Here is a 27116-nt window from a genome sequence, read left to right on the forward strand (position 1 = left end):
CACAGGCCATCTGCCGCCTGGCAGAGAATCAGGTGGGCCGCAGTATGAAAAAAAAACTCCCAAAAAACAATTGAGAATGCGCTTTAATACCAGATAATTCTTCTTTTTTTTTTTTTTTTTTTGTCATACCAAAAAGTGATGAAAATCATTTCATTCATTCCATTATTTAGATTTTTTAAATTCTATTTTGCAATGCAGATTTTGGAACCAGTAGAAATGTATACACTCAAACTCGATAAGCCGGCATTGTGCGCGTTATATAATCATGTAACTGAGCTTTATTTTTATTTGTACACTAAAGATTTTGGAAAAACAAATGGAAAAGATTATTCCACTCACTAACTCAATAAGAGCAAAAGAAAGTGATTACTTCACTTGCAGCATTTACTACTGAGAGTCATCCATATGCTTATCGATTTTTGCCATTGTTGTTAAAGACAAATACGATTATGATGCCAACAGCTTTTAAAGGGGATGCTTGAGGCAAATTGAGTTTTATTGTTTGTATTGTTTGTTTTGAAATCGTGTGGATGCCAGGGGTGGCCATTTCGCGACCAGTAGCTCGCAAAGGGGTATCGGTCGATCGGACGGACTCTTACCACTCATCCATCCTGAAATTTGTTCCTTGAGTGGTAAAACTAGCAGTTTTTGTCTTGTTTCATCTGCTCTAAACTTATTTATAAAGAATAAAAATTATTCGAGGGACAGGTGAGCCCAGTATTTCCATACCGAGTGAGAGGAAGCCAGGAAAATTTTCTGTTTTGCGGTGGGCTCTGGCATGTTAGACTTGCTGCAAAGCGGGCAGGCCAGGGGGAAGCAGGCAATATGTTTGGGTACACACTTGTGATTTCCCCAGTGCTGGAGAATAACCCGCAGGACAGAGGAGCCACATCGCGGCTGCCGGTTGATGCGGTAGTGGTGGTGGCGGCGACTGGGACGTCCGTCTGACCGATGCGTTCGCCAGGGGCGCTTGCTGTCCGACTGATGCAAGGATTGTGGAGCAGCATTTTGGAGCCACTGATAAAAAACGTAGATCCAAGTACCATTCCAACATGACCGATGTTCATTTACATCAGCTGATAATGTCATCATCATTAGCTCCAGGGAGAATATTAAAAAAACAAAACAAAACAAAACTTTGGCAAACAACAAGAAGCCAAAGTAGCAAACAAAAAAAAAACATGGCATAAGCAAAAAACATGACGTGACCCAACTACAAACAAAAATCCATGGCAGTAACGCACAAACACTAAGCAGAAACAATGACCCAAACCTGAATGGTCGGGCAGGGAATCCTTTGAACAGAAACTACTAAGAGCATAATGACCAATAGGTGTGCCGTTGTAGGTGGAGCCCTACACTGCCACCTGTTGGCCACAAGCTGATCCACCTTGACAGTATTTGTGTTTGGCGATGTCGTACGTCACAGTTCAATATTAATTGACAAGTGATTTGGGAATAAAGTTCTCTCTTCACCAGTGACAATACGAATGTATGTGGGTGCTCACTTTGACTCAGTTGCCATTCAGTGCAGTCACTGGCCGCCGAACACGCTAGAAGAGTCGACGGCCTTCCTGCAGACGAGACCGAGCTCACTGGTTGTCAAACGAAAGCCAGGGTCATCTTCTGCCCATCAGGGTGAGGGCTCGCATGCATGACAAGGTCGGCCCCCAATATGGAAAGAAAGGAAATAGAGTGAATAAAATGTGACATACAATAGTGGATCCTTGAGCTAGTATGTCACAGACATGTTAAGATGTCTGGTAATTGTTTCAAATTGTGAAAAAGTGCAAAATATAACCCCTCTCCCCTTTCATGAAATGTCACCTTATCTTGGTGATGTGGTTTGTGCATCCTGTTGATGCTAGCAGCTACAGTAAGTTGTCTGGGGCTTTATGCCACTGGCAGCTTCTCCGATGGCGAACAAGTTCGAGGTGTCTAGACAAAGCATGGCTCAGAAGCACCCTATTATGAGTACATTGAATGGATCTAGTTTTCCCTTGCCTGGACATGGGTTGCAGGGCCCTCCCTCTGATGCCAGGCCTTCAGGTGGGGCTTGATGGTTGCGTGCCTGGTGGACCAGGACTGCACCCGTGGAGGCGGGCAGGGTACAGCTTCATGATGTAAAATGGGTCTCTCTTCCTATGGGCTCACCACCTTTGGTTGTAGTTATGGGGGTTAGATGCAGTGTGAGCTGGGCAGTGGCTAAAGGTCAGGCGCTTGGTTGTCCAAATCCCCAGCTGCTCTCGCAATGTGGAATGCCACTTTTCTGGCAGAAACAGAGCGGAGGTGCAAGGTCGAGATTTTCTGACTGGATACTTTTTGGACTTGCCTCGACACTCCGCTTGTGCTCTGGAACTAGTCTTGAGTGGGGTGTGAGTGCACTTTGGAGTGGCCCCAGATGAGAGATAAATTTCTTAATCAAACCTCCTCCAATGGTGTATGATCATGGGTCTAATTTCTCCAGTGAATAGAGTGCAAGAGTGTTGCTGAGGATGCAAAACTGTGGTGACATGGCTGGGCTACCAACTCTCATTCAACTATTTGAAGAAAGCAGAGGACAGAAAGAAACATCCATCCATCCATAGATCCATCCATACATCCATCCACTCATCCACTTATTCTCACAAGTGTGCCAGCCAATCGTAGGGCACACATAGACAAACAACCATCCACGCTCACACTCACACCTAGGGACAATTTAGAGTGTTCCATTAACCTGCCACGCATGTTTTTGAAATGTACAATACAATACAATACAATACAATACAATATATCCTGATTTATATTGCGCTTTCACAACAGTTGCAGCTGTAACAAAGCGCTTAACAAAACAGTTAACATAAAGTAAAATACTAAACACAACACATAACATAAAACACGGACAGTCGTGCAATCCTATCCACTTTTCCCTCATACGCTTTGTTGTTTAAAGCAGCTTGAGATGAAAGAGGAGAGAATCAAAGTGTCCTTTCAAGAGTGGATCAGAGACGTCATGCTCAAAATGTGCACACGTTGGCTACAAGCTAAGTTTCAAAGTCTACCAGAAAGAAGCTGTAGCATCCATTGACGAAAAAAAGAGATTGGTTCACCTCACCTGTCCCATGTAAATCCGTTTCAATTCCAAGCGGCGACTCTCAGTTCCAAATACGCATCGGCGCTCCGTGCCGATGCTCCTCTCTCCTCATCCTCAACTTCAGCAGCCGTCCATCCAGCCACACCAACGCAGACTGTCCAACAGCGCCGACATCTCCACTGAACAAAACGGGGCTGCGAAAAAATGCTGCCTAATACAGGCGCAAAAAACACAAGCACCCCGGGGCTGTCCAGCACCGACAGTCAAATGGCGCCGACATTCCTCCCAATCAAAATCTGTGCTGGTACAGGCGTGCTGCCGAGAAGGCACAACCACCAAGCACAGATTCTTCTCCTTTGACAAATGTGGCCAAAAAATGTTGAAAACAGTCCACATCAGGTCCACACGATGAAACAACAAACACCATGTGACAAAACAAAAGACAAAAACAACAAAAACGTAAGGCTCTTGAAGAGTGCAACAATTTGGTGAAAAAATGTGGGAGGAAACCAGAGTGCCCTGAAAAAAAACCACACAGGCATGCGGAGAACATGCAAACTCCACACAGCGTGGCCAGAATCGAACCCTGAACCCTGCACTGTGAAGTGCCAGTTGGTCATCGGGCCACCAGAAAGAAACGCAAATGAATATACAATACATTTGTAATAACTATAAATAATAAAGTGTGTCCCCTTGCCACACAAAGCTACATAAATGTAACGCGCTGTGTACGAGAGACACGCTGCCGAGCATTTGTCAGAAATACTGGTACCGCGGCAGCGTGAACAAATCTGAACAGCAAACGCCCTCGCTCCTGTGACCACGGACAATGCTAAAAACATTGCTAATGCTGTGGAAGTGGCTGGATTTCCAGTGCATGTAAGGTGCTTTGTCTCCACCGTTAAGCTGGCTGCACACTCAGCAGCTGTCGTGACTCCAGGGCGCAGTGCAGAGCTTATGGCAAGTTTGTGCCTCAAGCTTGAACAATCTCCACAATAGAATTTAATTCCATTTATGTTTGTGTATTTTTTTTTTTTTAAACAGAAAGAAATGTTTTATTTTGTTTTGTTTTCTGGTATGCCGCATAGACATGGGAGTCTTCAGTGTTTTATTGTTCTCTTTTCAAAACTTTCCTTTTCCAGTAAGGCTGTTTCCTAAATGAAAGGCCAAAACTCCACTTTTAATTTTTGGTTCAAAATGATCATACAATACAATACGATACAATATGTGCAAATGGACCTTGTTTTTAAACTTTTTTTTTTTTTTTTTTTCAAAGCTAGGAACACTTCTTGTCAGGTGCATAAAAGTCAATCACAATAGAAGAGCCACATTGCCAAGGGTGGGTGTTTGACATTCAGAGGGACTTGCCCAAGCTCCTGGCATTTTTTTCCTTTGAGTGCTTTATAACCCTGACATTTTTATTGCCTGATACATCTCAACGGCTGAGCTTTACGGCTCATGAATATTCACTTCAACAAGGGAGGGCAACATGAACTTTTTCTTTGATGACAAGAGCGGGGAATGAATGAGTGAGATTTTTTTTGCAACTCATCCCCCCTCTTTTAAGGTCGTGTGAAGGTCAAGCCAGAAAGTTTTAAGATAGCAGTTGTCTTGCGGAATTTGGGGTGAACAGGTGACGATGTGAAGAAACGCCTGTCTTTTCCTCTGGCGGAGTGTGAATGCCTCAAGAACTATGGGTCAACTTTCTCACCGCAGTAATCCCATGAAGACACCAGCGTGAACGAGGCAGCTGAGCTGTACTATCAGCAGTTGGAGCCTCCGTCTCATTCTGTCTGCTCCACAAATGCAGACTCACACCTGTCAGACTGTTTTTTTGGAAAACACTTAAGTGCTGGATTTCAAAATGTGGAAAGGATTAAGGTAAAGCTTTCCAAAGTGTCAGATGCGACCTCATCGTGGTACGGAGCTATTACTTAAAAAGTACAAATTATGCTACTGCGCACTATTATGCAGCGTATGGTAATATCCAGTTTCATATCAAGTTTCGTATCAAAAAAGTTAAAAAAAAAAAGGGTTGGGGGTGGAGAAAAGTGTCCGAAGGCCTGGATTAGGGGGCCTTCAGTATTACGAGGGTATTATGATCCGAGTGTCGGTTGTGTCGCATCTGTGACAAAAGTGATGAAGTAAACAAAAACCCCTTAACCTTTTCTCTCTGAGCCCCCACTTTATTTTCACCCCTGCTAGCTCCTCTTTGCTGACTGTGCTTTCCTAGAGGTGCCCTCTGTCCTCATTATTTAACCTCCAGTAGTCTGGAACCGCAGAGCCCATGATTTGGATTTTGATGTTCATACTCTTATCAATAGTTCTGAGTTGTACATTTATCTTCATTGCGAGATCATGAAGGTACCCGGCAGGCTCTGTTTATTGTTGTTAGCATGAGTTTATGTTGTCCATTCCAATGCGTATTTGTAATACAGTGGTACCTCTACTTATGAAATTAATTGGCTCTGGAAGGAATTTCTTTGCTGGAAAATTTTGGAAGTAGAGACACGCTTTCCATGTAAATGCCCTAATTCGTTCCAAGCCCTCCCAAAATTGAGACAAATGTTTTCTTAAGCATAAAAATGCATCAAAATATGTAACAAATACATGTTACAATTAGATTATTGCACAATAAATAAGAGTTGTGCAGAATGTAAATAAATAAATAAGTAAATAAAGAATGAAAATTATGGTCATTTTAACTTTTAACTGCGTCCTCATCGTTTTTTGCCTTCTTTAGTTCATGTTCTCTCTCAGAAGTGGTTTTTGCCTGGCGTTTTGTAAAGAATGGATCCAAGAACTTTTGTCGGCTTTTAACAATCCTTCGAACATGTCGAAGGGTAACATCAGCATAGTGAGCGATCGCCCGACTGGTGAACACTTTTTCTGGGTGATTCACATTTACCTAAAACTATCAGAACGCCTCATGGCCCGAGGGGCGAATGACGACGACGCTGCATAGACATATCTATCTATTTATCTATCGACACATTGACACATACGGTAGAGGTCCCTCTTAGCCAATGGGATGCCACGATGATGCTCGGTAATAGCCAACTATAAGTACGTTGCGTTCAGGAAACTCGGAGCTGCGAGTAGCAGCCCTTACTGTATTTTATAAACAGGGGTTCAGATAAGCGGTCCGCAAACAAAGCAGTTGTACCGAACATTGAAAAATGTGCTCCTGTTCAAATCTGTCACCGCATATTTGCGCACAAAGCATTTTTTGGGGGGGAACAGAGAGTTTGACGTGGGGGTCTTGTTCAAAAATACAATTCTTTTGCCTGAACACAATAAATAGAATCACTTCAGCCAACTCCCTGGCAAACTACGACTATGGCACAACTGGGGCGGTGACTGTGGCACAACGCTGCAGACTTCGTCGGTCTCGCTGTTCAGTGGCTACGACGGTCATCAAAATATATCTTCGTGAAACCGGTACGAGGTGCTAAAAAGATTGGGGGGATAAGCGTCTCTCCTCGAGAAATTTGCCAAAGCGGCTCATCACCTGGTCTCACTCTGTAATTGAGGGTTGGGCAATTCATTTTTTTCCGTTTAAAACCCATCTAAAAGTAGCTTATATAGGAGATGCTGGGTGGGCAACAACAGAGCGGATTGATATTTGCCATCAGCTGTGAGCCTTCTTTCTCCACAAAAAGCATTGATTTTAATATTGATATTGTGACTGGTGTGTCTAATGATGCAATTGTCATACCTACTCCGGATGCACTGAATACAAAATGCTTGGCTGAATTTCTGGCGCATTCCTAATTTGCCCTTTTTATATAATTGAAATCAGGTAGAGGTGGCTCAAGGATGAACACATCACCTCTCTCAGCAGTAGCAACCTCAGTTATTTGATGCGTTCTCCTATCTCTGTATGTGTTCAAGTATCTGGCTGCATGATGTGCTCTCATGCTTCACTAAGAGGATTGCAAGCCTCATGCGGTCGTAAAGGCCGGTGGCCATCGTGGTTTAAAAGGAGGAGATCAGATGGCTGAAGTGAGGCCACGGGCCTCTGGCTTAACCCTCTTTGCATGATCTGGCCGTCGGCCAGTGATTGAGCCGGACCCACCAGCCAAAGCCCCCCTCTAAGGAATAGTCATGAATTAATCAGACAATACTAAAGGTGGACACGACTAATGACCAGTGTGTGTGTGTATGTATGTGTGTGTGCCTATGCATTATAAACGGTCAATTGTGCAATAGCGGAGGGTGGGAGAAACTCAGGGGTTGGGGGTTTGTGTGTATGTGATGGAGGGGGGGGGGGTTGGCTGATGGGGCTTCTACAACAGGTGGTGTGAGGAAGAGATTTAACCTCCTCCCCCTCGCATGACAGCGAAGCACAAGGGGCACGGGGGCTGCAGAGAACAATAAAGTGCTCCAACTCCAACAGTTATGTCCAATGATCCTCATTATCTCTCTGAGCTGCACTACCGTACACACCAAATAGCTGTTCGAGCTGTCGATTCCCTGGTTTTTAAATATGTCATAAATATCTACAGTGTATGGATGTATTTGGATACGTTTGGCTTCATATGCAAACAGAAATGGAATATCTTAACTGATTAGTTAAAAAGACATTTGTCCTGATTTTTTCCAAATGCTGAATGAAGTTTCTCCCAGAGCAACAGAATAAAATACTGTAAGTGGCGCCACACAGCTGTACAAAATGCTGACCGTATTTTCTGGATGATAAATTGCTCCGTAGCATGAATCACACCAGCCATAAAATGCATAATAAAGAAGAAAAAAAAACATATAAGTCACACTGATGTATAAGTGGCATTCTTGGGGGAAATGTAGTTGATAAAAATAAGAACAGACATGTCGTCTTGAAAGACGATTTAAAATTAAAAAAATGAGAACAACAGGCTGAATAAGCGTGCGATATGCTCACGTTGCATGACAGATAAACAACGAACTGAGAACGTGCCTGGTATGTTCACGTAACATATTAAGAGTTATTCAGATAACTAGAGCATAAAAAACATGCTAACAAGTTTACCAAACCATTGTTTCATGTAAAATCACTAAATCCAATGAAATCCTCATCCTCAGTGTCACTTTTCAACAAAACCCCAATCCAGAGGTAGAAGATGCAGCGCTCTTTTACGTCGCTTATGTTCGACTCATTGTCAAGTCCACTCAAGTCAAATCAACTTTGTCAAATGTGCTACATGTGCAACATACAGCACAGATGAAATTACATTCCTCAGGAGAGAGAGGAGCCACTGTGGGTGCCCGCGCCGCCATCAAAAAACAGTTAACATAAAATGACAAAATAATACAACACAACACATAAGACACAGACAGTTGTCAAATCCTAACCACTTTTTCTGCATACATTTTGTTGTTTGAAGCAGTTTTAGATGAAAGAGGAGGAATCAAAGTGTCCTTTCACCAGTGGATCAAAAACATCTTGCTGAAAATGTGCACACATCTGCTACAAGCTAAGTTTGAAAGCAACAAGAAGCTGTAGCGTCCATTGACGAAAAAGAGATTGGCTCACATCTCCTGTCCCATGTAAATCCGCTTCAATTCCAAGCCGTGACTCCCAATTCCACAATTGCATCAGCGCTCTGCGCTGACGCTCCTTTCTTCTCATTGTCGGCTCCACAACCCATCCACCCATTCAGCCGCAGACTGTCCAACAGCACCGACATTCCCGCTGAACAAAGCGGGGCTGTGAAAAATGCTGCCCATTTCAGGCGCAAAAACACAAGCGCCCCGGGGTTGTCCAGCAACGACAGTCAGGTGGCGCAGACAGTCGACTTATCAACACAGGCCTGGAGCGCCATCTTGCGGTTTAATGTGAAAATAACATGTGAGATGGTCAAATAATGCGTTAATAATCTCACACATAAATCGCTCCAGAGTATAAATCGCACCCCCGGCCAAACTATGAAAAAAAACTGCGACTTATAGTCTGGAAAATACGGTAATGAATAATTTCTCTCTAAGACGGTCACACCTTAAAAATGACAACTTTTACTCCTCTCTACCACACGAAGGCCAAGTCCTCACTCTTCATTATAAAGGTATGACGTTGCACAAACAAACAAAAAAACAAACAATCAGATTGATTCACATAGTTTAGTGTACTGACAGCTGATCGTGGTGGGGTGTTGGGGCCTGCTGACATCAACATACAATCAATGCTAAGTCAAACAGACGACTGACCTCTATAGGAATCCATGATGAGGTAGCAAAAGTGGACAGTGTCAGTCTGTGACCTTACAGTGAAACTGAACACATACGGGAAATGTCAGCTGCGTGGCTGTCTTTGTTGATCTGTTTGGGTGTGAGTGTGCTTGCGTGTCCATATTGGGTGTGTTACCAGACCTTCCAGACATTCCGGATCATCTTTGCACCTGCTCACATGAGTGCTGTGTGATATCATGATATATTATATCAGCATGCCTTATCAGTAGGTACTGCCAAGAAACAGAACCCTTTTTCCATGGTTTGGTTTTGCAAATTCAGACACCAAGCAGAAAGCTGCCATCTGCAAAAATGCTGGCAAAAATTCGTTGCTCGCCATTCAAACACGTCAAATCTTTTGTCTTCCTAAATTTTGGGAAATTATGTGAAGTTCCAGACAATACTCCTTTGTATATGGATATATATTTGTTGGATCAAGATTATTGTCTCTACATTGAAGTTGTGTTAAATGGTGGTTCTGGCTTTCCAGAAGGGTGACGATTCAGTTGAGGGCAGCGTCGGGTAAGGGGACAAGGGAAAGCAAGGAGGGTGTCATTTGCCTCACAATGGACCTTTTGCAATTTACAGTGACCCTCTTAACCCAATGCTATCGGGCACACGACATCCGCTCTTTCTAGATTAAAGTAATCCTCTTTTCAGGGCCAGACAATTGCTTTATTAGTTGACCACACACAGGAACTTTGACCACCCCTATAATGGTATTGTTCGAAGGGGCCCTCGGGGTCCTGGTTTGGTAGAGGATGAACAGAGGCGTGCTGGAGGGTTCTTGTTATTTTTTATTGCGATCCTTAACAGTGTCATGCATGCATTATTTCTTCAACCTTCCCCCATTTAGAGTTCATCCAACTAGATATATTATGAATGTCAGAGATGAAAAGCCCATTGTAAAAGAACAGACCACACACACAGAGCATCCTTCCGTACTTTATAGGGTGGCTTGGTCAGGTAGGCTATTGGCCTCTGCTTGACTGCTATGCCCACGAAATAGTGAAAACAATGTACCACAGTTCTCTGTGTGTGGGTAAATTTAACTCACCATGTCATTATATATTCACTGTCATGAGAAGGTGCACCAAAAAACTTTCAGTTTTCTCAAAAGCCGACAGTGAGCCTTCGAGTCCGATGCACCTTATATATGGATCAATATTCTCATTTCTTGGACATAGTATTTTAAATGTTCTGTAAAGCGCTTTGTTAACAGCTGCAGCGGTTGTGAAAGCACTATATCAATAAAGCTGTATTGTATTCACATTTGCTCCATCTAGTGGATGCATAATGCCACCTCTGCCACTATTGTAGCTTCTATTCTATGCGCCTGATAATGTGTACATATACTGTATGTTATCGATACAAAACATACATAATCACTAAATTTAACATCTGCTTTTAACCCATCACAGTAGTAAACAGTGGAAAAGACACCCAGTTAGTGGCACTCATTGGAGCAGGGGGGACCACCCAGGGCGCAGTTAAAGGTTGCATTATTTTGCTCGAGGTCCATAGGCCACATTTTTCTGATGGTCGATGGCCAGATTGAACACGTACCCCAACGGTGGCAGGCGGTGATCTCAACCACTTTACCATGGCTTCCCCATTTGAGCATTTTCATGTGCCATTTGCTTGATTACACCCAGACAAGCTAACACACCCACACCCACCCCCTTGCTCTGTTGTTTTTTTGTGATTGATAATGAGAGCCTCCTGCCCATCGCTGCATGTGGGGCCCACAGTCATATTGACCGCAGTCTGTGCTGCTGCCAAGTAATCCCCCCCCCCCCCACCACCACCCCCGTCTCCATCTCGCCGTCTACCCTAAACCCCCTCCCCCTTCGTAGCTCTCTGGCTGTGACAGGACACCTCTGTGGAGCAAGGCCTTGCCATTTATGAGCGCTTAAGAAGCCATGAAACATCACACCTTGATGGATAACCTCATCAACTTCACCCACACTCACCCGCTGCTGCGGGATGGATGGCAGTATCTCATATTTTAGCACGTAATTCAATTTCAGACAGTATTTTACTCGAAGTGACGGTGATTAAACAGATTAAAGCATTGTAAACAGGATCTGAGCATGGTATGAAAATTAATTTGAATGTTTGGCTGATGATTACGTTGTTCTAAGTGTTTTATCTATGCTAATCGCAGGCTTAACATCTGCTTGTAATGCATTACACTGACTTGTGGATTTAATTTGAGTGTTATCTGAGCCCGGTGGCAAATAATTGGTTTTCTCGAGGTCTTCTGGGAGAAATAAGATTTTGCGCTGCATGTATTTTCTGTCAACCTGTGGTGTTAATCACTTGCGTACAAACCTCCAGGTATCAGCCTCTGTGTCAAACTGACTGTACATGTTAATTTTATTTGAATGGCTGTTTGTTTCTGTCAGAAAAGATGAGACATTATCTGTTGATTGTTGGGAATATTTCTGTAAAGTTACCAGTCGTAACCGCTGCTGGGACCAGATTTCATAACCATGAGCCCAGCAGCCTTTGGGGTGGTGCTGTATGTGATTATGAGGGTTTGGTTGGTTGGGGTTGAGGCCTCTGTTGTGGTTGTAGTCAGTGTTGAGTTTTGGGCTCACCATCCAACAATGCAAAACGGGGCGAGTTAATTTAAAAGGAAAAACACATGAGACATTGATGTCTGACTAAGGTGCTTAAAGCATCTGGCCTCGATTCAAAAGGTGACTCTTCTGGGCAAAAATTGAAATGCAATTCAGAGTCATTCATTTTATCACAGGCTCAGTTTCGAATGTGGCTACATACAAGGGTGCTCATGACAATTTTTCTGTCGTTCCCAAATGAGCACCACCGTTTCACATGACCAACAAACCTTGTGGATTAATTTAAAGACTTAACTGCACATCTGGGAAAATTACGGCCTGCGGGCCACATTATGATACCGTGTGAATCGGCACAGTTCCCAAGGGCGGTGGTCTATTTCCATTCCCCAACCTTGTTTGCACCATGTACTTGTTTCATGTCGTACTGAAACAAGTACTTGAGTAATTGGAGTACCTCGGTTAAAAAAATTGATCGAGGCATTTTTTTCTGCTTCAGGTATGCGCATATTTACACGTCTAATGTCATGATGTAGTAGTCAAGCTATCCACAGCAACAATTGTTCATGCACACTAGCCATTCAAGCAATTTCACGGCTTTTTCTGGACGGGGGTCGGCCTTGAACAGAGTTTGCTGGCTTCCAACCTCGTACGAGAGGTGTAACAAAGGCTGAAAACAGCCAGCTGCAACCAGCGCGCGTGGTTACGCCTGGGACTCACTTGTCCGCACCCCCTTTGTGTTGAAAGCAATCGTAGCAGTTGAGCTGACATCCCAATGCATCTGATTATACAAAATATAATATCGCCTGCCACTTAAGCTGTGTGAAGCCACCTAGGCAATCTCCCATTTCTGTGAGCCGGAAAGGCGCAATTGAATCAATCCTTAATATTACAAAGTACATTCTGATGTATCAATGTACCAGGAAGCTACAGTTTGAATTTGGGCTGGGAGGAGGCTCAGCGTTGAAGACATCTGTCTGATCAAGAGCCCCTCCCACCTTCCTTAAACCCTCTCCTGACACTACCTTCACCAATATCCTGCGTGGGCCGTTTCATCATGGTGCAATAGTTGATAGGGATCAGAGGGGGTCCACTCTGGATAATGAGAAAAGCTGGTGTCAGTTCCAGACGGGGCCTCTATTGAGACCAAGGCCCTGAACATATATTGCCTCGAGAGAGCAGAGATGACATGCTTGTGTGCATCTCAGGATGAGCATAAAAGAGGAACAAGAAGGATGTAATTGGACAAAAGTGCAAAAATATATTTGTTTGTATTTTGATGTGGGTTGACACGAAAGAAGATGCTTTATTTTGGAATAGGATGTACGATTACAAATGATCAACAACATTCGTCCACATCTTTGTTTGAATCTGAATTTGATTTTCCCCTCTCTCTACCCCCCTTTGCCAGCAAAGGGACTGTGTGTCTTCTCTATCTGCCATATGAATATTTATACTTTGGGCCATTGGGGGCTGCTGTCAAGTATGCACACACACACACACACACACACACACACACACACACACACACACACACACACACACACACACACACACACACACACACACACACACACACACACACACACCATCCTTAGAACAATACAGACAGCGATAAAGCTCTTTAATTATAAGTGAGCAGAAGCTCACCCCAGATGTATTTTTAAATGTCCACTCAAATGAAAGATAGCACTTCAGTTACGGTAGATAATGCAAGTCATGTGTTCGCAAGCTTGTATGGATGGGTATCATTTCTTACTGAGCAGGGATGGGTACATTTGACGTTTGAACCGGTTCGGTTCCGATTCTCAGTACCCTGGAATCAATACCGGTATTCAGCGGTAACGATTGTCATTACTTTGTTCAACAATTATCAAGAACGCAAGGCCTGCTGCAAACCATCTTGGACTGAAATATAGCAAAAACATGATGGTTGGAAGAGGTGAATGAAGAAGTGAATGAGAACAAGGAAAATAATTGGGGTCAAGTTCATCATTTGAATGTACCTGTTGCGGTACGTAAATTCTTACTACATTTTGGCCACAAGCTTTGGCTATTTCACCCATATTAAATTAATTATAAATATGGTCACCGGTAAGTATTGTTCTAAAACACATTATTACAGGGATCCGGGGGCATTTCCATCGCTTGGCACCAGCACCAAGAAGTCCACCCACCGTGCTCAACCGCTGCATGCTAGCAAGTGTAAGACTTCACCATTGCGATAATATACTTCATAAACTGCATTTGTTTGGCATGGTGGCGGGCAAATCCCAGAAATGTATTTTTAGCCTGTGTGAGTAGTTGACGTTATAATGGTGGCACGCATGCAGTGCTGCCTTCAAGTGTGCCATGGAAAATCAACAACCCTTCTGCTCATTCAAAATCGTAAATTGGAAAGTCACGCTTCGGAGCCGAAACATGGCACCGTTTGATTTGATGTGAATCGGTGCTTGGTAGTACCTACCCAAATTAGTCCATACCCCAAAAAGTACCACCTTCATTACATATCTCTCTTACTGTGTGACCGTATTTCATGAAGATATACGGTGCTCTAACTTTGAGCTTGGCAATTAATCGAAATACAATCGTGATTTTGATTTGGGCTTTTCATGATCTTAAAAACATGATAATTGAAGATAAACAACACGGTGTGTTTGCCAGTTGCAAGTTACATGGTCAATTTGGACCTGACAAAAAGAATAGCGTTCATTAATAACTCATCCACAGTGCTCAACTCTACATTACCTACAAATGGAGATGTTCCTGCAGTTCCATTTAATGTAAATACACTTTGTGCGTGCCAATCTCCTCCATGGACTCTAGTGAGTCCTTCCATCATCTCGACCACGTAGCTTTCTCTGTGCTGCATTTAAAGGGAATGATGTGACTTCCATTAGCAGGGAGTCTGCTGTCTTACCTCCCACAACGGCGCAAACGTGCTCTTTTATCTGCACTCATCTTTATACTAAAATAAAATAGAAAACTCCACACATGCGCACAGTTAGACTGCAATTTTGCGTTAGACTTGTGCAGGGCACGACAATAGGGCCCCTAATCCTTCTCTTTTCCCCTGTGAGTTACTCTGTGTACGCTGATGAAAGCACACAGGATGGGCCCAGTAGTAGGGATTATTTTGGCTTTGTGAAAAAGGTTATAGGAAAGGGTCAAAGTGCACACACTTAATATGGGTCCCCACGGGTCCAATGGGTAATTGACAGTACCTAATAAACTTTTCGTCCTATTTTCACCCAGATCGAGGGAGTGTGGAGGGCAGGATGTGAACTATCGAAGGCCCTCGAAGCCATGGTCTGAGAATGGTGTGAGACTGGTGATTGAGGTTGTTGCGCATCCCAGTGGCATAATAATACAGACCCTGGTTACAGCAAGCATCTGATTTAGTTTGTCACGTTGCTGAGTAGTGATTTGGTAAATTCTAGTTTGGGGCTACAGATGAGATCTTCAATGTGAAGCATTTCCTTGCAGTACTGCTGGACCGATTTGTCTCTTTTGATATATGGCAAAATTCTCTGGCTAGCTTCCAAGTTGCAGCTGAAATAACAGGGCTTATAATTTCTGACATTTAGAACACACATCTGTATCGCCTTAGATTCTTATTAAATCCATCCATCCATCCATCCATTTTCAACACCGCTTATGCTGAAGAAGGTTGTGGGAAGTTACTGGAGCCTATTCGAGCTGACTTCGGGCAAAAGACAGACGACACCCTGACCTGGTCGTCAGTCAGTCGCAGGGCACATATAGAGACAAACGACCATTCACACCCACATCCACGCCATCACTGAGTGGGAACCGATCCCACGCTGCCTGCACACAAGGAAAGCGAGTGTACCACTACACCATCAGAGACTTATTTAATACAAAAATCTCAGTGGTGAAGTCTGTCCAGAGCTGATGGCATCCACCAATCGCTGTAAAGCATTCTAAGTTCTTCATTCAAGAAATTTGAATGCGTCGAAACACAGTTGTTCTAGCATACTGGAAAAAAAAAATAATCCATGCATTCATAACATCACATCCAGACGACTGTAACTTCTATATGTTGGTCTCACTTTTGTCCAAATTGCAGCAGCCAGACTGGTTACTACCACAAAGAAATGTAAACACATTCCACCCGTCCTAGCCACATACAATTTAAAGTACTACATATGGTGTTTCAAGCGCTTCACACTCTGGCCCCACAACTACATAAGAGCCACATGTAGCCACCAGCTCCCTCAGATACTCCAGCCAAGGTCTCCTCCATGTCCCATGGCGTAAAACGAAAAAAGTGGTGGAGGGTTTGCAATTCCTGACTCATAGTCAGTAAATATTTTTCATCCTTGACTGATTGCTGACTTTTCAAGGACGTCTCAGAGAAGATTAGTACGCTAAGTCAAAATTTCAAATCATTTTGTGCTCAAAATGTCAAAACATTGAGAGCTTACTGAAACTGAGAGTCCACGTTTAATCACTTTATGGTGCTTGATGGTCACTAAGATAAAGGGTCTAATACATTCATTAAGCACGATACATATATGTATATATCTGACGGTAAAGGTAATGTCCTGAAGCTTTATTGTCCTGGCAGCTCTCTCATTTGAGGAGGAGGACGAGTGTCATCAATGAGGTAGCCCTTTCCTGCTGCAATGTAATGTGCACAGAGACATTGTTGTTTTCATGAAGACAATTGACACGTACACCAATCCATGTGAAAACTGACCGCCATATTGTTGTCGATGACCACGCATTTGTGTGTGTGTGTGTGTGTGTGTGTGTGTGTGTGTGTGTGTGTGTGTGTGTGTGTGTGTGTGTGTGTGTGTATGCATGGCGGATGAAAGTGTAATTTAGCTTTGCTCAAAAAGAGGGATCAATTGCCAAAGTGTAACCTTTAAAATTGTCAGGTTCCGGTTATATCTGGAAAGAGTGGGATCCCACAAACACAGACAAGGCTAAGAAATAACACAAGTTTTATGACAGAAAAATACAATACCAACAAAGTACAATAAAGGTAACAAAGAGCCAAGATAAAACAAAATTAACAAAAAGCGATTGCAACAGGCAAGGAGAATCAATAACATAAAATCCAAAATAAATCTAATTATGTGAAACAAAACAAACAAGATTAAAGGTGTAACATAAACATTGCTTACACAAGAAAACTAAGCACGTGAAAGAGGGACTTCTTGGCATTGGAGTCGTGAGCAAGGTTGAACAATCTGACAGTGAGTAATCGGCATAGCAGTCCTTTTAAAGGCAGCTGATTGCATCCAGGCGCGGCACTGTGGGGAACGCCCTCCGAACCCGCCGGAAACTGAAACACAAAGCAAACAGAACCATGACAGCAATAAGATTATCTTGTGCAAAGTAACACCTCCAGATGGACACATAGAGTTGAATTAAAGGAGTTTCCTGTCTTTGATGTGCTAGCTTCGGTGTATTTTAGCCGGCTCCGATCGCCTTGAAGTTACAATCAGTTAAAACAATAACATGTCCATGGCAATAATGAGCCCACTAACAAGTTAAAGTAGAACTTGCCATTGGTCAACTGTAATGCATGCACTCCAAGTGTGTATTAGTTTGTTTCACTTACCGTATTTTCCGCACAATAAGGCGCTCCTGAGTATAAGGCGCACATTCAATGAATAGCCTATTTTAAAACTGTTTTCAGATATAGGATGCACCGCATTATAAGTCGTGGAGAATAATAGCTACACTAGTGGCTGCAGTTGCGTTATGCATCCACTAGATGGAGCTACGCTAAAGGAATACAATACAATACAGTTTTATTGATATAGAGCTTTCAAAACTGCTGCAGCTGTTACAAAGCGCTTTACAGAACATTTAAAATAATACGTCCAAGAAATCAGAATATTGATCCATATATAAGGTGCACTGTCGGCTTTTGAGAAAATTGAATGCTTTTAGGTGCGCCTTATAGTGCAGAAAATGCAGTACATTGTGTGAGCAACAAATGGTGGTTCATGTCACGATCAATGATTGGCTACAGCATCTTCCGTAAATAAGTATTTTCGACTTTGCACATAATACTGTATTGCACACAAAAACATTGTTCATTCCATGAAAATTAGTTTTACTACCAGATATTTTTATTGATGTATTTTAGGTGTGTAGTTGTGTTTTAATATAGTTTATCTTTAACCTCTAGGCAGTTGTGTTTTATTGTGTTTTATCTTGAAGCTATCTAAGACTTGTTCTTATTTTGATTAGGTTAAAAAAACAATATATATATTGATGTCGACCACAATGAATGACTTACTTTGTGAGACACTTTTCAGGCATATCATCCTGTGCTAAATCCGTGTATAAAGTCATTTCATACAATCGTCTTAATTCTCATTAAAGCTGGCAGAAGGGTTCGGACGGTGGTTCGGATGGTTGTCTCACAGTCAAGAGAAAGAACATCACATGGAGCCAGTTTGGTTGAGTTGGGAAGTTGCTCCAGCATGATGTTTTTCTCAACCAGGAACTGTCAGATGCTTAGGATATTGTGAGAAAGGGCCTTGTCATAGTAAAACAACCATGAGTCGTCCTGCCACAACTCTTGCTTCTTCTCGACAGCTGAAGTAGCAAACACTGCAGCATCTCATTGTTGATATGTTAGTTGATGTTTTGGCCCACAATAAAAGGGAAAATTCAACTGTTTTTCTTTTCAGATATGTGATTGTGTTTTAGTATTGTGAGATAGTTGCAGTAGTAACACATATTACATGACTGTAAAGAAGATGGGTTTTTGCACATTGACTTTCATATCAGGATGACTTATTTATACCACTCATATCTCTGTAATGTCAGTAAATCAACCATGATAGCCGCAAGCATCAATTAAACATCCCATATCTCCTTGATGTCAAAATTTCAACTCTCATCAAAGGTTAAAAAAAATAGTTCATCTTTAGTGGGGAGAGCCGCTCATCATTTTGAAGGAAACTTTGTGACACGAATGGCATTTTTGCGAGGATTTGTTTCTCTGCTTTAGGGCGACATGAAGATTTTTAGGGCAGGAATGCGCAAGGAATGTCATAGAAATGGATTCATGGATTTTTCTCCTTTGTGAAGGTCTGGAGTGTCTTAGGCCAGACTTGTAGCCTGAATGCCTGTGGGGCTTTGGCCTCATCCTGGTATCGGGGCATCAACCGCAACCACAAAACCACTCTACATAGCTGTAATTCGAGAGAGGTCACAGAGCTCGAGAGACCCATAGTGGAAAATCCCGTTGCCTTTAGCTATATGAGACACAAAATGTAGACTGTATGGATAGATGAATGTGGAAATAAAGCAGGTAACTTGACTTGCTGAATATATGGACTCAAACCAAAACATTTTTCGCTCCCTGCATTCAAATTGTCTTTCTTGTTAGCAATGGGGTCGATTTATCTGATGTACAAATTTGTATGCAGACGCGTTTTTTTTCCTTCCTCTCAATAGACGCTCAATGTATTTATGCATGTGAATTTGCCAAGGGAAATTGTGTGCATGAGCGGGCGTGTGTCAGGTTGAATAATTCATTTACACTCATTAGTAATGTGCATCAATGACAGTAAATGAAAAAGTGAGATAACACACAATGAATTGAATTATGATTACAGTGATCCCTCACTTATTGCAATTAATGGGTACCGGGACCCGGCAGCGATAAGTGAAAAACCGTGAGAAAGGGTGTGCGCCTCCGCTAGGAATTTTTGTGGAAGTGTATGTGGGTACCAGAATGTTTAAAATATGTAAACACTATTTATACTTTACATATTTGAGACAAAGACTACAGCAGCCTTTACTTAAATCTTTAATTAATTATGCAACCTTATCCAGTATTTAACATGCATCAGCATTGCCTTTGAGAGAGGCGAAGAGACTTGTCGGTGGCGTGGAAGGGAAGGTGCTGGGCGGGGCTGTGAAGATCCGCAGCCAATCAGCTCACGGGATAAATCCACTCATTCTGTCATTGGTCGACATCACACCGAGAACCAATCATGCGTACAGGCATGTCCAAAACCTCTGAGTCATTTGGTATTTCTGGAAACAATTTGAAAAAAAAAAACGCGATGTACTGAAGCCGCGATAAATGAAGCACGATATAGCGACGGATCACTGAAGCAGGTTTTCTGTGATTTGGTGTGTTGTGTTGTTATGTTCACATTACTCCAATGATCATGATGATGTTTATCATGTAAGCAGAATTACACAGACATGTTTTTTTGTTTTTTGTATCAACATCAGGCTATAGCTACCCTTCATTTTCTCTTTTTTCTTCACCAGTTCTGAGAGATGACTTCCGCCAGACACCCAGCGATGTGGTGGTTGCAGCAGGTGAGCCAGCTGTTATGGAGTGTATTCCCCCCAGAGGACATCCTGAGCCAACTATCTCCTGGAAGAGAAATAATGTCCAGGTCAACGACAGAGACGAGAGGATCACAGTAAGTTGACGGGTGGTTGTCCACATTATAGAGGCAGAAAGAGCTTCTTGCCCCCACCGATAATATGTTTTCACCGCCACTGGTTTGGCTTGATGGTACACTTTGTCCATCGAGCGCACGCATTTGGGTTTTTCTAACATACCGTTTTTTCCGCACTATAAGGCGCACTGAAAAGTCTTCCATTTTCTTAAAAGCTCAACCCATTTTCTTAAAAGCTCCCAGCACACCTTAAAATCCGGTGCGCCTTGTATATGGTCATTATGGTTATACGCCGGCCCCCAAAATGGCTCCTTGCTCGAGACATGCTTACAATGTTATAATTTGCTGTTGGTTCAGTGAACTGTGTCACTGCTTTATTAAAGTTTTTGTTGCAGCTCCGAAAAAAAGAGAGCTGTGGTGTTGTTTTTTCAGATACGTCTTTGTCCATCTCCGTGCCTTCTCTACTTCCGTTCGACTTGAGAGGCGTTCATGACCCCCTCCGAAAAACGTAAATTAACGATTACTTCAATGAAACTAGGAAAATTGAAAATAATGCATCAAAACAGAAAATCAAGCGAGGAAATCACAAAATAAATTCTATAGCCCCCCTACAGAGTTTATTTTGTGATTTCCTCATTTGTGAATACACAACAAAGGAACATATAAACACTTCTGAGACAGTCCAGTCTCCTACATTTTACTGACATCTAATCGTTCTGTTGGAGCTACGCTCAAGGAAATGCCAAGGGGGGGGCTATAGAATTTATTTTTTGATTTCCTTGCTTGATTTCCTGTTTTGATGCATTTTTTTCAATTTTCGTAGTTTCATTGAAGTAATCGTTAATTTTGGTTTTTTTGGAGGTGGTCAAGAACACCTCTCGAGTCGAACGGCAGAAGCATAGCTCCATCTAGTGGATGCATTGTAGATTGCATCTTATAATCCAGTGCGTCCAATATATGCAAAAAATTTAAAAATGAGCCATTCACTGAAGATGCGCCTCATAATCCAGTGCGCCTTTTAGTGTGGAAAATACGGTACACTGTATGTGCTGTTTTCATTTATCTTCACATGAACATTTCAAGTGGTATGTATCCAATGTCACTGTTTACAGTATATTTACAGTACATAAGAAAGAACCCAAATACTTTGCATCCAAAACAACATTGTAGCACGTATGGCTCGATGTGGATTGGACGCACAAACTCTGGGAGTTGGAAGGGGTGTGTCGTAGTTCTGCCAATTCAAAGGTGACACAGGTTTGTGTCTATGGCTGTGTCCAATTTCGCAAGCGGCATTTTCGGCCACATGACATCATTTCCGGTGCAACTCAACTTCGTGTGGGGGTTCCAAATTCAAATTAAGCCCGTCCGAATTCACCACAGTGGTCCATCGAGGCGACATGAGGAGGAGCCTTTGAAAGTGTGAAAGGACCCAGCTTGTGATTTTGTCTCTTTAGAATTTGGAAACCCTCAATCGGTTGAGTTGTGCCGGAATTGCCATCATGCGGCTGAAAAAGCATCTTTCCGAGGACGCACCCCGTGAATTTGGACACAGCCTGAGTCTTGCAATTTTTAGTTTGGATATGCGTGTCGTTGAAGACTTGGCATCAAATAGTGAAATCCATGTCTTCTCCCTGCTTGCATTTATTTCTTGCATTTATTTCCTTGAGTCCTTCTCTCAGTCATCTCTATCATGCATTTACCTCTCCTTTTTCAGATACGAGGAGGCAAACTCATGATTTCCAACACCAGAAAAAGTGATGCTGGCATGTACGTGTGTGTTGGCACCAATATGGTTGGAGAAAAAGATAGTGATCCAGCTGAACTGGTAGTATTTGGTAAGAGATTTGTGATTCCTCTTCATAAAATTATGGTGATACACTAGCAGTATTAAGGCCATGGTATTACCGTATTTTCCGGATTATAAATCACATTTTTTTTCAGAGTTTGGCCGGGGGTGCGACTTATGTGTGAAATTATGAACACAATATTATATCATTTTACATGTTAATTTCCAGTTAAACCACAAAATGGCGCTCTAGGCCTGTGTTTATAAGTTGTATAGTCTGGTGTATGCGATGTAGAAGAGAAAGCGCTCCATCTTCTACCTCCAGAGGTGGCGGAGTTGTTTAAAAGTGACATCGGGAATGAAGATTTCATTGGATTTAGTGATTTAGAATGACACCGATGGTTTGGTAAACTTAGTAGAATATTCTTTATGCTCTAGTTGTCTGAATAAGTCTTAATATGTTACGTGAACAGAGCTGGCACGTTCTCCGTTCGTTGTTTACACGCCAGGTAACGTTAGCATATGGTATACTTATACGGCCGGTTGTTCTCTATTTTATTTTTATTTTAAATTGCCTTTCAAGATGACATGTCTGTTCTTGCTGTTGGATTTTATCAAAGAAATTTCCCCCAAAAATGTGATTTGTACTCCGGAGCGATTTATAATCCAGAAAATATGGTAGCATTATTGTGGTTTTCTGAAAAAGTAAGAATAATTTGCAGGATAATGTCATGGTGTGGAAACCTAAGTGCCAGGAATGTTAACCTAACACAATTATGAAAAAGTCAAACATGATAGAAATAAATGCTTATTTAAATAAAATGTACAAATATTTTGTCAACAGTAGTATCTATCACATCAAGAATGCAAATCAATACATCAGCATGTCTAACAAATAATTTCAAAATATTTGCATAGTACAATGAGGTTGTAAACATCAAAACAAAAATAAACTCAAAAAGGTTGTCAGAATCCAATTATTGTTCTACATACAATTGTCGAACCAAAAAATAACTATCAAAACACATTTCAACCACTGAAAATATTCAGATTTTTGCCAAATGACCTTCACTCTTTTATCAATCTTTTTTTTGGGGGGGGGGGGTCAACAAAAGTGAAGTTACCTGAAGAAAATTAGCAAGCTGAAAAAAAGCTAAAATGCTTCACCACCAATTACACAAATGCAGAGGTGTGATTGCACATTGTCTTTTTAAACCACTTTAGAAGACTCTTATGGGAATCAGTACAAGTGTAGCAAAAACCTCATTCATTTAGATGAAAAATCCCCAAAAATATTTTAACCCTTTCCGGTATAGCGGTGACTACAGTAGACAGCTGATCATGTTGTCAGGTTACAGGGTGCATGAAAGGGTTAAATTCAATTTGTTTGTTTATTGTTATCATTGTTGTTGCTATTGTTGTTGTCGATGTTACAATATATCCCATACCTATTCTGTCAACTGCAAATAAAATAAATTTCAGACACTACTGGGAGAATGAAATTTTAACTGCTCTGTGCCTTAATTTGACTCTTACTAACTTTTGCCACGCTTCTATTTCGTGCTTCCTGTCTGCTGTCAGAGAGGCCAGTGTTCACTAAGCAGCCGGTGAACCAAGTGGTGTTGGCTGACGATGCAGTGGACTTCTTTTGTGCGGTGCACGGAGATCCGATTCCGACTGTTCGCTGGCGGAGAGAAGAGGGGGAGTTACCTCGAGGCAGGTAAGACAGACACTAACAGTAACAGACTCTCTGCATTGTACACTTGTGTGTTGAATTTACTCAATTTTGCGGTCATCTGGATACAAATACATTTTATAAGTAGACTACTACACTAAGTACACTACTACTCCACTTAAAAAAAAATGGATCCATGTGATCTAGAAATTGTATCCAGATACATTTTATAAGTAGTCTACTACTCCTGTGTGGAGTTTACATGTTCTCCCCATGCCTGTGTGGGTTTTTTCTGGGTACTCCAGTTTCCTCCCACATTCCAAAAACAAGAATGGCAGTTTAATGGCACACTCTAAATTGTGAGCGTGGATGGTTGTTTTGTCTATGTGTGCCCTGCGATTGGCTGTTAACCGGTTCAGGGGGTACCCCGCTTACTGCCAAAATACAGCTGGGATAGGCTCCAGCATGCCCGTGACCCTTGTGAGGATAAGTGGAATAGAAAATGGATGGGTGGATGGATGGACCTTTAATGATACCTCAGGAGAAATAGGAGAAAAGCTTCACTTGTTGCAGCAGTCTTCAGATCTCCTCGAGGAGAGTCAGATGAATTCTGCTTGATGACTGAAGGGCTGCGGACCATTTTGCCATGCCTGCATTGGACTTTGCACACATGTACAGTTTTATCGGAAATTCCTTACTTGAAAGATATGTATATGTATATATAAATCACAGGGATTTTTATTTTTCATTGAAAGAGGGTTTCGTACTGATTTGAACTTTGAAATTTAAAAATATATCGCGCACACCAAATAGCAATCTAAATGAACACGATGGTTCTTGGATTAAGTTCTTCTTCCTCAAATTGCATTTATTAAAAGGATAATGTCAAGTTTTTTTCCAAGTGGGATAGCCTTTGAGTTTTATTGTGTCCCTACTTGTTTAAATATGAAAGGTGCCATCAAGGCTTATAAATCTTTTAAATTTCATACATCGATATAATCGATTTCCGTTGCAAATTTTGACTGCAATATGTGACAAGTTACACAAGCTTGACGTGTTTGCAGATATGAGATCCGCAGCGACAACAGTCTACACCTGAAGCAGGTGAGAGCTGAAGACGAGGGCACGTACACGTGTGTGTCAGAGAACAGTGTCGGGAAAGCAGAGGCAGCAGCGACCCTGCAAGTACACGGTAAGGCATTTGCAAGTAGTGGTTTGTGTGTGTGTTTTTTTAACATTATAATCTTGATTGTTCAACAGAGTTTGTTTAAATTAAATACACGAGACACTTCAGTTAAGGACACATACAGTATCCAATGAGCTTTGTGTGATCAAAAAATTGCATGTCCCACTTTGGTTAACAACAACACCTGATTGTTGACCGCCCCGAGAGAATGCACCCATGAAGGCACAAATAGAGACTCCACACGTATAATTTAGACCTGAAAAAGCTAAAGATGATGGTGTTCGACCTGGACGACTGAGAGTCAACGCAGGCACACCGTTCTCACAATATTGCTGATTGAATCCCTTTCAAAAATGTCAGTCAAACTTGAACTGTATTATTGCAAAATACTAGTCAAGAAATGTCAATTTAATTAAGTAAATTCGGTTATATAATTAATACAAAGCGGGCTACATTATAGGTGATGTCTTGCACTTAATAAAGACAGCAGACTAAAGTGGAGATGTAACATGTTTATACAGACTGTAATGTGTGATTATCAAATATAAATTGCACTTGGCTGTTTTAGCATGAAAATGCGCCACAAATTTTTCATTCCTGTGCTACATGTATGAGATCCTGTGTAGTGGTGTAGGAGTCACCAACGTGGCCCGTGAGGACCACATGAGTAGCCCGCCAGTGGGGAGGACATTGTGATTTGCGAGTAGACATTATGATTTAAAAATGCAAACACTGGTAGTATTGTGAGACACCTTTAACATGATCAGAGTCTGAAAATGAAAATCAAGTTTTAAAAAGAACACTTTCTAATATTATTAAAGGTACCGTATTTTCCGCACTATAAGGCGCTACGGTGTATAAGTTGTGCCTTCATTGGATGGGCTCTTTTAAAACTCTTTTCATAGATAGGGCGCACTGCATTATAAGTTGCATATATATAGAATAGAAGCTACAGTCGTGGCTGCAATTGCGGTCTGCAACCACTAGATAGAGCTACGCTAAAGGGAATACAATACAATTCAGCTTTACTTATATAAAGTCCTGGCCACGGTTCCATTATGCATCCACTAGATGGAGCTATGCTAAGGGAATACAATACAATACAGCTGTATTTATATAGAGCCTACACAACCAATGCAGCTGTAACAAAGCGCTTTACCGAACATTTAAAATATAACATCCAAGAAACCAGAATATTGATCCATATGTAGCTCCCTCAGGATGTAGCATGAAGCACAACACGAGGTCCATAAAAATACAAGGTTTATTCCTTGGCATTAATACAAATGGCATTACAAAACAATAAATAAAAGACAAAAGTTATGAGGACAATTGATTCAATGAAAAGGCACGCAAACCTCATGGGCTCACATCCACAAATAAATATCCTTAGAAGTCCTGCTTGTCTCCTTCTTCCTTCATTTAGTCAGTAGTTAACGAAGCTTTTGGTATTATCTTGGTAAAGTAGTTGTCTGTTTGAGTGTGTGTTGGCGATTGCCCATGTCAGTTAATGTCTGGCCTAAATGATTTCCCTTTGAGGTTACAATTGGTTGCTGCTAATAATCACCACCAAATGGCACAGGAACACTAACAGGAAAACAACTCAATGGGGAAAATAAAGACACTGTTAACACCATATATTAGGGGCGTCGGATTATCGGGCGCACTGTCAGCTTTTGAGAAGATTGAATGCTTTTAGGTGCGCCTTATAGTGTGGAAAATACGGTAATCTGAACAAATATATTATTTCAGATATGTGTCAATTTGGTAAACCATCACACAATCAGGACGCATGAAGTAGCTCTCAAAAAGGTTGGTGACCCCTGTATTAGTGTTTCAATTAGTATGCTTTGCAGGGTTTTAGGTTATGTCGTATACCATACAGTAATCAAATCTTGAAAATGTACGCCAGGAGAGATTACCCCAAGAGAGACTTTGTCTGCAGGGTTAAAACAGCCAGAATTATGCCTCTGGGTACAGACAGCTCTCTAAGACTATATAAGAGATGAAGTGAAAAAGTAAGGGTTTAGGTTCCTTTTCAAGTCTCAATTCTTCATGCCTCTGGAGAGAAAGGCAAGATCAAAAAGACCGAAATTGCATTAGAATAAAGTCGGTCCCTTGAAGAGATGCGCTCAACTGCAAACGCTGTCATTTGTGACGATAAATGGGAATATTTAGAGCCATGCT

General features: G+C 41.8%; 1 protein-coding gene across 5 annotated transcripts in view; it reads left to right on the plus strand.

Moving 5' to 3' along the window:
• The window catches only part of robo3 (roundabout, axon guidance receptor, homolog 3 (Drosophila)), a 161092-nt gene that overhangs the window by 79662 nt on the left and 54314 nt on the right, over window positions 1-27116 (plus strand). For all 5 annotated transcript variants that reach the window (XM_019857741.1, XM_019857738.1, XM_019857737.1 and 2 more), the window contains exons 3-6: window positions 20143-20300; window positions 21997-22117; window positions 23650-23788; window positions 24808-24935. In XM_019857741.1, the coding sequence (XP_019713300.1) occupies window positions 20143-20300; window positions 21997-22117; window positions 23650-23788; window positions 24808-24935 (546 nt within the window). The remainder of the gene's footprint in view (window positions 1-20142; window positions 20301-21996; window positions 22118-23649; window positions 23789-24807; window positions 24936-27116) is intronic.

Source organism: Hippocampus comes, unplaced genomic scaffold (genome assembly GCF_001891065.2).
Source record: "Hippocampus comes isolate QL1 unplaced genomic scaffold, H_comes_QL1_v1.1 scaffold248, whole genome shotgun sequence".
Lineage (NCBI taxonomy): Eukaryota > Metazoa > Chordata > Actinopteri > Syngnathiformes > Syngnathidae > Hippocampus > Hippocampus comes.